The sequence below is a fragment of the Centruroides vittatus genome, unplaced genomic scaffold (assembly GCF_030686945.1).
Source record: "Centruroides vittatus isolate TY-2023 unplaced genomic scaffold, ASM3068694v2 contig_484, whole genome shotgun sequence".
Lineage (NCBI taxonomy): Eukaryota > Metazoa > Arthropoda > Arachnida > Scorpiones > Buthidae > Centruroides > Centruroides vittatus.
In genome coordinates this window covers 1,884,285-1,901,346 of record NW_027122274.1, presented here as the reverse complement: position 1 = coordinate 1,901,346, position 17,062 = coordinate 1,884,285, and the positions used below count along the sequence as shown (strand labels likewise).

Here is a 17,062-nt window from a genome sequence, read left to right as displayed (position 1 = left end):
TGTCTTGTAGGCTTGACTGTATTTCGACGGAAGAGAACAGAGCGCTTGCAGTAGAGTTACGTCGAACCTATATTTTGAACTGTCATTTCCCAGTCTTGAAAATCTCGTATGCAACGGCTTTTGTCACCTACTTACTGTATTTATACATTCAATTGTATTTTCAGCACAAAAAAAGTTTGCATTTTTTTCGTACATGTCGTTGGAAAAAAAATACTATATATATGGCGTCCCATGTAAAACGGACCAAATTTCGCTTGAGTAAATTATTGCAATCTTCATATCGGGTGAAACGGGAAAAATGAGACAAAATACAATTAGTGAAAGAAAATTTCGCGGTCCTCCAGACAGAGAGTTTACATAAGATTCGCGTGGAGATAAATACCTGTGGTGTGAAGTATCCGTTTGTAAACCTGATGCAGGAGAGGATTCGGTCTGTCCCTTAGGAAGGTTGAATAAACGAGGAAATTGGCACGTTAGAAGAGTTATGGATAATGTTCCGGGTCAGAGTCGATCGTATATCCGTTTCGGGGACCCAGAGTTAACGGTATCGGGCGGAGAATTGGCGACGACTTCCGTTATAGGACCGGGTGATGACTGTAACTATCGGAGGAACGGGTGATGCCTTCTTGAAGCGGAGAGGAATGGGCGACGACTGCACTATCGGAAGAACGGGCGACGACTGCCCAAAAATTCGGTTTCGTGTTGTAGTCAACTGATGAACTTGCGACAATAGGTCGGGAGGTTATGAGAAAGCGTCACTTAGCTGCTGAGAACTTACCGAACGATTAACTCCCAGGTGTGAAAGTTGAGTTATTCGACAAAATGGTATTGTTAGAAAGTTATTTTAGGATGTAGTTAAGTAAACAAAGTACATAGTGCTGAGTCTCACATCTATAACATAAGGTAGGAAAGCTCAGTTTTGTGAGACAGATAACCAGGTTATCCTAATAATGAAAATTTCCTTGTTGTGGTTTGTTTTTTCATTATTATTTAAGTGTAACTGCTATTAAAGTCAAACCATATAAGACCCCAAACCATTATAAATATTGTTTCTATTAAATTTTATTGTCAGAACTTTACAATACGTAAGGTCTCTCTTTTGACGTTCTCCATATCCTGGAACTCTGTATTTCAATTCTGTAAGCTCTGGACGCAATTCAGTATTTTTCAAATCCAATATGAAACTATTGGAACTAACGCGAACATAAGTTAAATGCAAAGAATGTTAAACAATATGGTCATATAGCCACCACAAGCTGCTAATCATGTTGAATAATGTCACACACAAATTAGCAGGGTCTGAGAAGCATTGATCTCGGGCATAGACCAATGAAAAACTGTACTTTGACAGACGAATCATGATACACAAGATAACCATCTGATGATTATCAGACTGGTAGATTGCTAAGATTTCGTCATTAATTTCTAAATGTGTCAAATTGCTTTTTTATATATTTTTTAAACCAAAACAATCATTTGTTTTGTTCTTTATTTTATAATAAAGAGCAAGATTATGCTCTTGTTTTTCTAATTCAAACATTTTTACATTGGGGAAATTAAATAGACTTTTTAACATTAAAACCAAACGTCTATAAAATAAAAAGCGTCATGCCAATGCGCGATTTCAACCATGGCCCAATTAATTGCCTACCGTGGATAAAGCCACTGAATCACCGGTATCTGGTCGCGGGTTTCTAGCAAGTTAGTAAGGCTGGACACGCACATGTTTTTCAGGTTTTCTTCACGTGTAATACCTAAATAGGGAACAGCTTCCCATAGAAAGTCCTCTGGGAAGGCACTTCTCGCAGATCTCCCATGTGTTATGTTGCCTTCAATCCAATTCAATCCAAGTTAAATAATGCAACTTTTTGGACAAGGAAAAAATTCTACATCAATTATTGAAAAAATGAAACTTTATTAAAACGAAATACTTGATTATTATAATAATGAAATTTATTCTGGAAACAAGTATTATCAACATTAGTTTTCCATATTAATTACTTTTAGCGATTTCAGAAATTTCAAATTAATGTATCAACCTTAAATGTGTATAAAAATAAATTGAAATTTTAACTGTTATTGAAATTTTTCGGTCACATATTATACAATATTATGTCCTAAAATGACAAATTTAAATCTTGTAATAATGTAGGAATTATATTCATAATTTCTAAATTTGTATTCTTATTCCAAAATTTATATTTAAGAGAAATATATGAAAATAAAATTTCATATAGTAAATATTCGAACAAGTTCCTTTGTTAAAATTTACAAAAAAAGACATAAAAGATACATTGAAAATTATAACACTGTAGTAATTATGTCTTTTACATTGATGCTAGGTTAGAGCAAATAACATGGAATGAAAATTAAATTAATTTTTGTAGAAATGTGTAGAATAAAGAAAACAGCTTATATCTTAATCAATATAAAGCATATTATTTACATTATCCTAATTATTAATTTAATTAAAATTTTAATTAGCACGATCTTTCAATAATTTAAAAACTGCTCTAATGCAATTTACAATGCATCGAGGAATAATGTTGGTTTAGATAAACATCATTTTTAAACTAATTTATTTAATTTTATGGTGAAGAATCCTATTTTTCAAGTTCCGTAATTATTCTTCAGTTGTAGATTATATAAACTTGTTTATTTTAGATGAAATAGAACTTTGGGTGAACGTTATTAGAGGAGGCTCGAGAAGTAAGTTCGGACATTTACTTTTCAAAGATAATTTCAAAATGATTTAAGTAAAGTTCTTCAGGTGAAGCAACTGGTGGTTTGCAGTTATTGATTTAGATGGAGTAACTGGTTCCGAAGTTATGATTTAGATGGATTTACTGATGATTTGCTAACTGTTGATTAAGAGTCCGGTGGTTCTGGGTTTTCTGTAGAAGAAACTGATATATTATTATAAAATTAGAATTATTGGATGCTAAATCATAATAGTATAATTAATATAATATTTTCATTTTTTAAAAAAGTTTACAAAACTTGCTTTAAATGTTTATTATTCAGATATCGTTTCAATAGCTTTATAAATGTTAAAATATAGTAGGTCTTTGTTACGTCAGATTGATATACGCATTACAAGTAAAACGTTATAAACACATTGTTATTCTGTTAATTGCAAATGATTGTCTAAGTGTCCAAATATTCTTCTAAGACAGGGATTCTTATCCCCTCTTTTTTTTTGTTCCATAGACCTCTTTTCCAGCCAGGTAAAGGTCATGGACCCCTTCCTGGAATAATGTTTTTATTTTAAATGAATTGAATAAAATTACAAAAACCAGTTATATGGAAATACACTTATTAAAATAATAAAAAAAAAAAACATATGATATAGTAATATACAGTACAGGGTGTCCATGAATAACTTCCAGATTCTGAGACAGCCTGCATAAACCTAAGATTTTCTTGTTGCTGGAGTGACAATAAAAGCTACATTGTCTTTTTGTACTTTGTAACAGCTTCAAACACAATTACAAACTCACTTCTATCGTTTGGAGTGTGTAGTGTACCAATGACCGCCAAAGTTATTCTATGACACCATGCATATGCTTTTTTCTTAACACAATAATTAATCATTTCACACAACACGAAATTAAGATAATAAACTGATTTTTACCCTTCCAAGCCCCACGGACTCCTGAAAACCTACGGATCTCCAAGGGGCCCGTGGATTCCCGGTTAAGAACCACTGATCTAAGATTATTTGGGGTGGCAAACGAATTTACACGTATTTTTGTTTTACGTAATACCTCCGACATGCTCAGGCAACTCAGTAAAACAATATTATACTGTAAAACATTCACAATTAAGATAACTGAAGAGATTGGGCTAAAAATGTATTTAATTTGTGAAAAATGCTCGATTTTCAGTTTCAATCATATAATATGCTACTTTTTTACAGATTTATCATTTAGACTTGGAAGATAACATGGCTAATTTAGACTTTATTGATATTAGTTACAAGAAAATGTATTTCGAGTATCATATCCCTCCGTACTTTACCACTTTTGGTATAGGTACAAAAATATCTTTGAAGAATACAATTTCAATAACAATCATAAGTTCCTGTATGGTAAGTCCGTAAAAAAGCGATATTATATGCATGAAACTGAAACTGTAAAAGAAACGGAACAAAAAGATAGAAGAAACAATAATAAAAAAAATATTCGAGTTAACATATAAAAAAAAACATTATTTATATATATATAAGTGATTTGAAATATTGAAAACACAACTAATCCTACATTTTTCATATATTTTAAGTACTGTAAATAATCTGAATAATAATAACTGTATTACCATACGCATAAGTACAAGTGGCTGCAAAATAAATATAAGTAAATGATGGCCTAATACTATTAGAGGATGATCGCTCTATTTATTAAAATTAAGCAAAATTTACCAAAACAAGTTTAAAGTTTTATTTGTAGGGGAGACAGTTACACGTGCGGACAGTTCCACCGACGGACAATTTAAATTTCGTGACACGTATTTCATCAAGAGACTTGCTTCCTGAGTTTATTGTTAAGTGGCATCCATAAATTGATGGGGCAACCATACAAACATAACTAGTGGTAAACCAATTTAACTTTTTCAGGCAATACTTATGAGATTCTCAGCCAACATGTTTGGAAGCATTCCAGTTGAGATCATGTGCTATTTCACACACTGACCGATTGAACTAATTGACTCGATTCCAAGTCATACTGCTACGACCATAGCAGCAGTTCCAATTGAACAGGTTTAAAAAGTTAAATATTCGTGGTCGAGTCGGAGCGGTCAGTGATCAATAGCAGATGAGAGCTTCAAAGCTGTAGCAATATTTTGGATTTATCAAGCTGTACATAGTAAAAAAGGGTGCGAAAATAGAAGACTTTTCGAAAGAATTTATAAACGAAATAGGACGGCATTTCGATATTCGTCGAACAAATTTACAATGATTGGCTACTGTTTCTAACACGCGTTCTGATTGGTCATAACGAATAGGCCACCGCTATAAGAGTATTCAATGCGAATGTTTTTGTTATCACACCAGTGGCGTAGCTAGGATTTTCCGGGCCCGGTGCTGAACCAGATTTGTGGGCCCGGAAAATCCTAGATTTTTCGTGCGCACCAGATTTTTTTCGTGATTTTGGGGCCCCATGGGTCTATCGTTTTCCAGGGGCCCAGTGCGGACCGCACCTACCGCACCCCCCAGCTACGCCACTGTATCACACTACTATTAAACTATTGAAGAAATATTTCTGTTAGGGTGCATGTAGGTTCCTGTTATGTTGTCAAATCACAAGTTTTGTCACTATCACTTACTTAGCAAAAAAATATGCCGTTTTCACACTGGACGTTCCACTACCGAGCAAATCCGATAGTGGAAATGTGCCCACTGTTGGAACGGATTTTGTTGAAACAGGTTTGTATCAGCATTGTACAGTACATGCTGATACAAACCTGTGCTTGCATTGTATCTATCAGCAGTTCTGAAGAAAAACTTGTTCATAGGTATTTACAAATATATATTAAAAGAAATATTTAGTTGGTATAAATGACATATTTGCGCCACCACCAATACTTAAGAGTTTCTGCATCCCTTATGCAGTGGTAGCATCCTTTTTATTTAATGTCTGTTTTGTTAGTCATGATAACGTTGGTTAATATTAAAACATTTTTTTATTAGCATGTATAACTATGCATTAAAGTGAAAAGTGTATATATACAAGAATGACAAATTTTGAATTTTTTGTAAAATATGTATATTTAAATTTTCTGTGATCTGAGATTTTTATGTCCGAAAGTGAAAAGCCATTGTCTGGTCATCCTGTTCCACCATTGGGCGATTTGCCATTTTTAAAAAGTTAAGATTTTGGGGAAACTCTCTTTCGACACTGATGATATAGTACTTTTTTTTTTTTTTTTTTTTTTTTTTTTTTTGTAAAAAGGGCTGGCAGAATTACAATTTAATAAAAAGTAAAAATATATTACAGATGGATACTAGTCCAATCTTCACTGCTTGCCATGTCCAATCACCAGGAACAACTAGGTTGTCTCTGCAGATGGGAATAGTTGTTCCTGGTGATTGGACATGGCAAGCAGTGAAGATTGGACTAGTATCCATCTGTAATATATCTTTACTTTTTATTAAATGATAAAATAGTAGCTTCAAAAATTGAACAATGTCTGTGCTGTAGCAGTGTATAATTAAATTTGTTCTCTATAGGCTCATTTCACATGAAATAATTGGTAAATCAAAGTGTTCAAACATGGAACTGCCTCCTTATATTATATACAGTACAAAAACCCCAGAAGAACTTACCTGTTAATGTATTATTTACTACTGTCGAATTATCTGAAGTTGTTGAATTTATTTTTGGCATTTCTTCTGTTGTTACTGTTGAAGTGTCATTTTCGGTTGGCGAAGTGTCATTTCCAGTTGGTGAAGTGTCATTTCCGGTTGGTGAAATTGTTGCTGTTGAATTGTCATTTCCAGTTGGTGAAGTGTCATTTCCGGTTGGTGAAATTGTTGCTGTTGAATTGTCATTTCCGGTTGGTGAAATTGTTGTTGTTGAAGTGTCGTTTCCAGTTGGTGAAATTGTCGTCGTTAACGTAGAATCTGTGGGACCAGGAGTAGTGTCAGATGATTTGGATTTATCTGAAAAATTAATTAAATTTAATTGTGTATAAATTCTTAAAAGACATAATGGTAACTTACAGTTTCCCAATCTTTTATCCAATACAATGGTTGTTATCATCAGTGCAAAAGCCAAACAGAAAAGTATCGATGATACAATAATTAATTTTTGTTCTAAACCTGTTCTTCTTCTCCAAAAGTTTTCCCTGAAATTTTAAAATAAATATAAAAATTATCAGAAATATCCTTTCTTTTTAAATATGCAAATTCCCATAAGATATATCTTTAAAATATATTAATCTAAATATTAAGACCAATTTCGTTACGTGCTTATTGTCCTTAATTACATATATTATGCTTTTATCCACTTTGGACGTTGTTGTGAACTAGAACTTGTTATATCGAGGGAAGAGAATCACTCAATTTCAAATTAAAATATGTTTAATGTAATTTAATTTTGGATTAAATAGCATTAAACATATTTTAATTTGAAATTGAGTGATTCTCTTCCCTCGATATAACAAGTTCTAGTTCACAACAACGTCCAAAGTGGATAAAAGCTTAATATATAAGATCAAATATAACCTATTCTAATTTGCAGAAAATATCGTTTCACAGTTAGCAATAACTTTGTTTAATTTAAGTGAAGGTAATTACGCCACCTTAAGTTTTTCAATTTTTTTAAAACTTTTATGACGGCGGGAAAAAACCCATCCTGAAAATCTATTTCTCTAAGAGTTTTATAAATAAATAAAAATAAACATTTTATCAGAGCACATTTATCCAAAAATCAGGAATTTGGTGTATTTATAAAGCATTGCAAGTAAATACGCTATACCAGGGGTGGGCAAGCAAGAGTTCAGTGGGAGCCGAAATGTAGGTTTTGCGAAATGCATGGGAGCTGCAGTTCTATACTGTCGTGGCGGATAGTATGTGTAAAGCGCGCGATTTTATTATATAATATAAATATAATATAAAACAAATATTAAATTTTCTAAATAAACATATTTTCACAAAATTATAAAAACAAAATTGTTAAAATAATAAAAAACAGAAATTAACACTTTCAGCAAAAGCCGCATGTAACTCAAAAAGAGCCGCATTTGCCCATGCCTGCGCTATACAAATAAGTTTTTATTTTAAAGTAAGAGTTTGATTTTTGAGAAGTACCAAACAAGATTACTATTAAAAATGTTGAAATAAAACATGCTAAAACATTTTCCAAATTTATATCGGTAAATTATTTTTAAAATATTTAATTTTTTTATCACTACAGTTTAAGAAATTAAACAAATAACTAAGAGAACAACTTTTACATAAACGAACTTATTTATCACACTCAGGACAAAAGAAAACTTGTTTGTCAGTTGCCGTCAGTCCTACGCAATTAACCAACGTTGAACTAGGGCTGAAGTAAGTTACAAAACAAATGCGTTAGTAATGATAAATGCACGAATGGCGTAATTACCAACATTTGACACTTCACAAATAATCTGTTTTTCTGTTCTTTCGGAATATTTATCAACAAAAAGTAATATTAACTTATACGGTAGATTCTTGCTAATCCGGCCATTTCTTGCACAGTAAGATGCCGAATTAGAGATAAAAGACGTCAGTTTAATTTTTTATTAAATTTAATGTTACATGTTTACTGTCTGTAGTACACATGTATTTAAAAACTAAATAAGAAAGAAGTATTTGTATACGGTAAAAATAAAACATTTAAAATGCAATACAGCACAGCTGAAATGCTGTACCCTATTTCAGCGTAGTCACTTCAAAAAATGTTACGGAAATTTATTAGGTTTAATGAAGATGCTCGTCGACGGCACGTAATTGCTTTAACAGCATTACATCGGTTATGCATGTGTCGATGGTTGCATTTTTTACTGCAGGAAAATGTCAACTTCGGCGCCAGCAGTATGAAAAGTCTTCGTTCGCTCTGCCTCTGTGGTATCCTTTTCCTCGTCACTTTTATATTGCACATTTTCCATGAAATTTCGTCATCTTTTTTCTTCATCTGTTAATGCCTAGTTTGTCTACTCCACAATATTCCTCATTCACAGTGATGTCTTCTTCAACCTTTTCTGTTCCTGGAAGCTTATGAAACATATTAACAAACACAGCATTCGGAAATGATTCTGAATTGACTAGCTCACTATCACTCAATGCAGATTCTAACTCAGTGTCAATCGAAGGTCATGCTTTTTTCAACACTTCACTATTGTATTATTCTTTACAATGTTCCATGCTTCCACGGTTTGAAAATCATCATCACGCCTGTTGGTCGCTTTTCCATACCTTCAGCATAGTTTCGGTAGAATCGTTTTCACATTCGTCAAATAGCGAGGTAAGAATCGCATGTCAATAGAGATGCTTAATTGATTCCAAAATTCCCTAATTTATAAGTTGGATTAGAGCTGTCACACTGGGGGAAGACAGCTCGTATTTTCAAAACACTGAAATCAAACATATCCTAACTTCTATAAATTAGTTCATAAATCTGAAATCTTGTGATGAAAGACAGAACGATAAATGAAATTAAACGATGCATGACGGTCTAATTTCGGTAGAATAGAATATAATTCCTTTATTTCAGTTTTATAATAATAAGTTGATTTATTGATGATTTTAAGTTTCTTTTTGGACTGATTAGATCGACAGTAACCAACGAAAATAATTCTGTTGGTTACTATTACCAATAACAAATTTATCAAAAGAAGTAATACTGATTCTTCGCTATTTCAAGTAATAGAAGATAATTTCGATAAACCAATCTTAATGCCAGCTAAGTGCAGACGGTGCAGTTAACCGGGACCCACTTCTCTGTGGGCTTTATTGGTTAAGAAACTTTAAGACACATTATCACAACTTTAAACTTGTGTGTAGAGCCATCTGATATGAGATTATATTTTAAAACATAATTAATAATACAAAAATAATTATGAAAAGAAAAAAGGCTTAATTTTGAGGGCAGGGATGAGTTTTATAAAGAAAACTTTCCCGAGTGCCAATAACGAGTAAAATTTACATTAAGTTTGATCTCACCTGCAGTGGCATGCCGTGACATTTGATAATAGGAAAGCTGTGTTTCCACAAAAATTTTAAATACTGGAAATGACAAAAATAAACATTTTATTTTAATTCGAAAATAGATAATTGACGCAAAACAAAGATATAAGAACTTATTTTTATTATTTTTTATAAACTAACTCTATTCGGAAATTTTTTTCCCACAAAGTTGTTAATTACTTTATCATAAAAATCGTTCGTCGTTGATTCCATCAAAGTATTTAAAAGCCCTTTTTCTATCGAAAGCAACGCTAGTGACGACAATCTTTCCTCTGAGTGTTCTTTGCAAATGTATGAATTCGCTCCATGGTTGAAAAACTGCGCTCAACAGACGCACTGGTAGACTGTACCGTAAAAATTAATGATATTAAATCATATAATTCTTTTAGTATATCTTTGTTCGGATCGTCATTAATTATAATATTTTTTGTCTAAGCGTGACTTGCCAATATAGTCTGGACATATATATAAATATTGCAACTCCCTACGTAATTTAAATAAATCACAAAATTCTCCATAAAATTTTGTTAACCACTAAAATTTAATAGCATCAATCCCTTGTAATAAACCTCCCTGCAAAACTTCAGAAATTTTCGAAAAAAGTACAGAACTTATTAAGCTTCAAACAGTAAATACTCGACTTATCAAGGTATACTGTATCAAGGTATCAAGCCCAAAAATGTAAAAATCTTGGAGGGCCACTTTTTGACCGATCGCCTTACTATCTCTCCGATATACGTATATAAGCCGGAAACGTAAGAAGGAAGCTCACGAAATAATTACACTATATTATTTTTGAAAGAGATATTTAAAAGGGGAAAACGCATTCTCATGCTGTTTTTTTTTTTTTTTTTTTCTATTTCGATCAAAATTTATGATCTATTTGTTCTAATAAAACTTAAAAAGTTAATTTCAAAAGTTTTACCTTTTTTGAAATCAATTGAATTAAACTGAATTCAATGTTAAAACATATTTTATTTAATAAACTTAATTTTCTCTAGAAATTCTGTTACACTATTAAATGTGAAATTTATGAAAATATATTATATTGAGTAATTTTAAATATTATGGAATTTCATTATTAACTGTTTAGAAATATATTATTTTAAAAAAATTATTTTTCGAGAAGAAGAAAAATATAAAATTGTTGTTACTATTATATTCAGAAATTGACTTTAAAACTCACGGTGTATAATAAGAAGAATACTTAGAGTAACAGAGCACAAAAGATCTCAGTTATTATCACTCCTATAGTCCTGATCATGTTGATAGTATACTGTACATTGTTCTTCTTTATTTTTAGAATTGTTCAAGAATTTATTTAACTTCTGTTAAATTCTTTTTCTTTCTTGATTAAGTTTAAAATAACTTCAAAAACGAGAAGGAAATTAGGAATTTTCCCCATCCGGACGGCAAAATTCTGAATATCGTAAGGAAACAGCAAAAAAAAAAAAAAAAAAAAAAAAAAAAAAACCAGTAAAAACGAGTGTGACGGTGGAATAAAGCAACGCAACAGACAAAGGGGGTCAGGCTACCTGCTGGAGGACTTTCTATAGTAAACTTATAAGAAACTGGGTCCTATTAAAGTATTAGACACAAAAAAAAAAGCCCAAACGCGGGAAAACTACACGTGGCTAGTTTGTTGGTGAATTGCGAACCCGCGACCAGTTGCCAGTGTTTAGAGATTTTACCTACTCGGCCGTTGGTGGACTATTTAGTTAAATGAATAAAGGTTTGTTCATACTTCGTGAGAACGGAAAAGAGAAGAAAACGAAACTATTGAATATACAGGTTACTTCGCACATTATTAGTGATATAATTCGTTCACTTTGGTTAGCAAAAAAATTGATAGAAGTTGTACTTTTCTCTTGTTTGCTAGCCTACAATCTTTTACGTTCTTCAAAATGGAGACTAAATTGAAACGATTAGAGTAAGGGTAGAGTTTCTACGATGATTCATCATTTATATATTTTTAGTTAATCAAATCCGAATATATATTCTCTTTATATCTGTAGGCCCATATATTTAAAACTTACTTAAAATATCGAAAATTCACTTCGGAATCATCTTTAATTTCTTTTATAAGCTTATAATATTTTCTGCTCTTTCTTCTTTCCGTATATACGTTGTATACACTGTATATATAAGAATCTAACAGAGTACGTGTAATACTGCGAAACAACGAAAGAGAAAGTTTTCCGTATATGCGATATTTAAAATATGGCACCTATTAGCTACAACTAAAAGTCTGCTTTCAAAGTATACCTGAGTCATAAAAAATCTTACAATATATAAAATTATATATATATATACATATAATTTTATATAATTTTCACTGGAGCTAACTTGGTCTTGAAAACAAGAAATGTGGTTTGGTCAATATAGGACGAAACTACATGGGACAATGGACAAATATCATTAATTAGTTTTATATATATATATTTTTTCAGAATAGGCTAGAAGTTATGAATTTTCTGTCGTTCATTGCTAATGGAAAGTGGGACTCCTTGGAGATTAGGAAAAGGCAACCTAGAAGAAAAGGAACATGTAGGCTACCCCAAGTGTATGAGTACCAAGAGCCAATAATTGGTCAATGAACACTGAAAATTCATTCTGGTCAACAATTCTGAGGTGGTGTGAAACGAAGGGTGATAATGATGTTAATGTTTGATTTGCATATTATCTGTATTTCTTGGCATTATTATTATGTATACAAAATTAATTTAATACAATATATATCTTTTAATTCATTAAATGTACTAATTTTCAAAAATTCTGATTAAAACGTTACATGTATATTAAATTAAAAAATCTTTCTTCATATTTCAGACTTCCAGCATTTAAATTGGGATCATTTAATACTCATCTCTAACATGATGATAAGTAATTTTTTCTCATCTGGAATATCATGGGTTGAGTGTGAAGAACTGTAAAGCTAACCGATCTTAAATGAACATTAAAATTTTAATAAATTTTGTTCAGTTTTTATGGTTATTACTATTGAATCGTAAAATCCAAATAATATTCATTTCCAAACTATATCTAATCATATCTACCTGACGTCACTTAGCTGAACAATTGCATAACTTATGCAATAATATCATCTAAAAACAATATATTTTCTGCTAATTTTTTTTTTTTTTTTTGATAAAAGTAAAATGTATTTTTAGAACAAGTTCAATGAGCAGAAATATCTATAAACGATTGCCTCTATTTATTCTGAGTGTTCCAGTGTACTAAAATTGAGCAACGTCAGAAACACGTATGTTCTTTTCGGGTCTGTTGACGAAACAGTTAGCAAACGATGGCGTTAACGGTTTGTAAGTCCGTCGCCTTCAGTTAAACAAAATGGCGACGCTCATGATCAGAATCCATAGTTGACATATGCATCGAAGTTGAAGTCAACATCTTTAGTTTATAGCTGACGAAACACGGCATTTAAATTACAAAAGTGCAATTATCTTACTTTCAATCGTTTTAATTAGAAAGCCAACATAAATGAAGAATTAAGTCTATCGAAGTCGGATGTACAGAGTATATTTACTTGTTTTAATCTAGAAATAATTTTATTTTTAGAATCCACAACCTTGTTAAGAATATTATTACCGATCCCATTGTTTTAATTTTTACTTATATAATATAAATGGAGTAGTTTCAGAATACAATATCCTCATAGTTGTCGTCAGATACAGCCACATTGCACGTGTCGGTCACAACCACGAGCCGGTGTTATCAATAATACATCTGTTCCAGGTGTGTAAGGAATATGACCTCACACGTTTCAACTAGTGTTGTGTAAAATGAGTGTTTCGAAACATTCAAATCTTTTTTCTGTCTATTTTCTTTATAAACAATCCAGTCATATACATTTACAATCAGTAACTGAAACAAGGTTAATGTGTGTACTGTAGTAACTAATTTTTTTTTTTTTTTTTTTTTTTTTTGCTGCAATAATTTTGTCAATCCTCCAGAGGCTTCAAGATGCTGTCCACGGCTGGATTTATTATAAACAAAATAGACAGAAAAAAGATTGAATCAATTGTATAGTACAGTACATATGATAAAACATCGTTTTCTTTAATTTAATATCTTCGTGCTTATTTAAACTTCTTTAATGTAACTTTTTATTCATATTTTGTTTTATAATTTTTATAAAAACACCAACTGAAGAGGGACTCAAAAAGAGTTCTAAATGCAATTTGCGTATATTACTATATACTTAAGATTCAATCATTGTAAACTTTTATTCTATACTAATTGTAAAATTTAGATATAAAATAAAGTATATTTGTTTGTAATATCATATTCACTTAATATCATAATACTAAAATTTAAATAACTGGTTAGGTTATCATAAAAATTTAATATAACCTAGAGTAAAAAGCAATGAATTATTCGTTGAATATTTTAGCAAGATTTTGTATCGTTATAAATATTATATTATATGTAAGATTAAATAATTAAATTTTCTAAAATAAAAGACGTTATTACTTACCCATCGGAAGGATCGAAATAATCTTTACCTTGTGTCACTCGCATCGACATCATTGATGTTTCTAAATATAAAAGTTAAATCATATTATTAGCTAAAATTTGTTATGTTCAAGTGTTAATTACATATAAATGTGTTACTCAACAATAGGAGACCATGTACAATTTTTATCTGCCTTATCATATGATGTAAACTAATTTTGTATCTTTAATAAAAAACAAGTTATAAAAATAAAAATAGAAATGAATTCATAACAGAAATTAACCTTCATAATAATATAATTTAATTAATAATAATAATTATAAATATTTTCAAAGATCGCGTAAAATTTTTTGAGTTTAAAATAATCCAAAATTTTAGAATTTAATAATTAAATCAAAATTAGAAACTTATAATAAAAGCTAGTTTATTTATTAAATTAAGTAAAATTAATTAAGAAATTACCTCGTAAATAACTTAGTGGTCGCGTTGCTAGCTCGATGCACTCCGATAAGGTATAATTACAACGCCCACAGTTAGATAAGTCTCCTCTCTAGCTTATCTCAGCTTCCAAAGTAAAAGCTTTTGTAAAATTATAAATTATTATCTATCACGTGGTCTTATCAGTTTAATTTCGGGAATTAATATAGAAGTTTAGAACGTTGAATCAAAACGAAATGATACATTATTATTATTATTATTTATATGGTGAATTGTTAAATTAAATACTAACAGTGATATTTTCAAAAAATTATTAGGCTTATTCATCACAAATACATATAATACCTTTATTTTATTGATCAAACTAAGCGATAAGTTCAGTAATGCAGTTTGGATTATGAGATAAGGACTTTTTCAGAATAGAAATCTTAAATTTCCGTACATTACTTATTACAATACAGTGTAATAAACAAAATCGAAGCTTTAAATTATTTTATAACTTTATCTCGTTATAATTAATACATTCTTCGTTTCATAGGCCTATTTTATCCCCCCTTTTTTATAAAGTTTGCTGATAATTTCGCTATCAGATAGTCCCGATCTGTATTTAGGTAACACTAAAAAATTCTAGGTTGTAAATTAAAACAATATATTTTGTTTTGATGGGTCTAATATATTTATTTCGAATATATAAAATAAATAAATAAAAGCAATGGGATCGGTTATTATAAATTTTTAAAAATGAAAAGTCTAAAAAGACTTTATTTTTAAAAAACTAATATATTTATTTTTCCACAAAATGTCTAACCAGTAACTGAGTGGATAGCCTAACACTATTTAACACTAGTTGGTTTCGCGTCATGCCCGATCAAGAGTTAACCTACTTTGTGTCTCACTAATGTGGAGGTTACTGGAGTTTTCTGAATTTTGTTTACATATCAGTTTCCCGTAAGGAAAAAGTCCTTCCCCTGAGCCATCTTGGCAAGTCACCGTAGTGTTGCGTCGCCTTATTTCGTCTATCCCATCCCATTCCTTTCCACAAAATAAAAATAAATAAATAAATAAAACTACTAAAATTTTCAATAAAAATATAATTAGCTTCTTTTCAAACTAATCCATTTCCATTAAAGAATGAACGGTCTTTAATTTCACTTAAAAGTCTTTCGTGAAGAAAAAGTTACAAACCATTAATAAAAAGCCTATTATTTTAGGTTTCAAATGGCATTTTGTCTACAGATTTGATTAACAGACATGTAAGACATTAAGACTGATTTTATAGTTTAATGAAAGGGACGATGAAAGATGAGAAATGATATTTCCATCTTTCACCCAACCAGACTGACCTTTATTGCAATAGAAATAAACAAAATGCAGGAGATTAAAGTTAGAAAAAATATAAAATAACGATTTGATCTTTATTAGTCTATTTGTAAATATGTTTTGCAATGAATGTAAAAAAGTACAGTACCTAAAATCGCATTATACTATTTTAAAGAAATACAAAATTGCATAAATATTTATATTACAGTCAAACCTCTGAACAATGGCCACTGATAGATCATAAAAAGTAAGCCGTTGTTGTGAAGTAAGCCGAATATAATACAGAACTGAAGAATAACTTTATTACTTTTAAAATCGTTGAAAAATCACAAAAAAATGTTAATTGTTTACAATCAAGCGTTTTTTTCTTGATTTTTTAGGGAGATGTATTTGAGAGACATTTCTAAAATAGATAGAAGTTTTTGAGGGCAACTCATATACAAAGTGCTATAAGCAAAAATATCTTGGGACTACTTACCGACTCTGCACCATTCGAACTTCCTTGGCTTAGGCTGGTTTTCGTCGCGGAATATCACATTGGAGGGCGAAAGCGTAGAAAACGTCACATAACCGAACTTATTATTTTCGCGGAAAAATCCATTCTTTTGAGCTGTACTTTCGAAGCATCATGTGCTAGGTGAGTGATGTCATACTTCCTAACAGGTAATTCACCTCTCTTTGAAAACATAACAACAATAAATTTAAATACAGTATGTTTCTTTTATTAATATAATCTGTATTTGTATAAAATTTAATGCGTAATCTTTATAACTCTATATAGGAATTTTTTTGACAGCTCAAGGACCCATGCTAACACATTTTCGGATTCCGAAGAGTCAGCGGACCACAGTTTGATAAACATTGCATTAGTTACGTTACCGATAATAATGCAACATTCTACAGGATCTTTCTCCGAGATAACATTTGACAACGACGATTTATTTTTCAGGAGTAACTTCACGAAAAAACAACAATTTTTTAAAATCTAAATAAAACAAGGAACAATGAGGCCTTCTTTAAAATTTAAACTAAAGTTATATAACAATAATATGCATTTAATTTATGTAGGATATGGGACCAATACAATATAGACTTTTCTGTTTGGAAATAAAATATTT

General features: G+C 30.7%; 1 protein-coding gene across 1 annotated transcript; it reads right to left on the bottom strand.

The window, feature by feature from the left end:
- Positions 1-2,868: 2,868 nt before the first annotated feature.
- LOC136977949 (uncharacterized) lies at positions 2,869-14,765 on the bottom strand. The gene is made up of 5 exons (XM_067273564.1): positions 14,649-14,765; positions 14,208-14,268; positions 6,722-6,846; positions 6,326-6,661; positions 2,869-2,894 (listed from the first exon to the last, which is right to left on the bottom strand). Exons 2-5 carry the CDS (start codon positions 14,258-14,260, stop codon positions 2,869-2,871), a joined length of 540 nt encoding a protein of 179 aa, XP_067129665.1. The 5' UTR covers positions 14,261-14,268; positions 14,649-14,765.
- Positions 14,766-17,062: the final 2,297 nt, after the last annotated feature.

Coding starts and splice junctions, on each gene's coding strand:
- LOC136977949 (XM_067273564.1), bottom strand. CDS start 14,260: ATGATGTCGATGCGAGTGACACAAGGTAAAGATTATTTCGATCCTTCC. Junction 6,662..6,721: donor GGATAAAAGATTGGGAAACT/GTAAGTTACCAT, acceptor TTAATTTTTCAG/ATAAATCCAAATCATCTGAC. Junction 2,895..6,325: donor AGTAAATAATACATTAACAG/GTAAGTTCTTCT, acceptor TTTCTTCTACAG/AAAACCCAGAACCACCGGAC.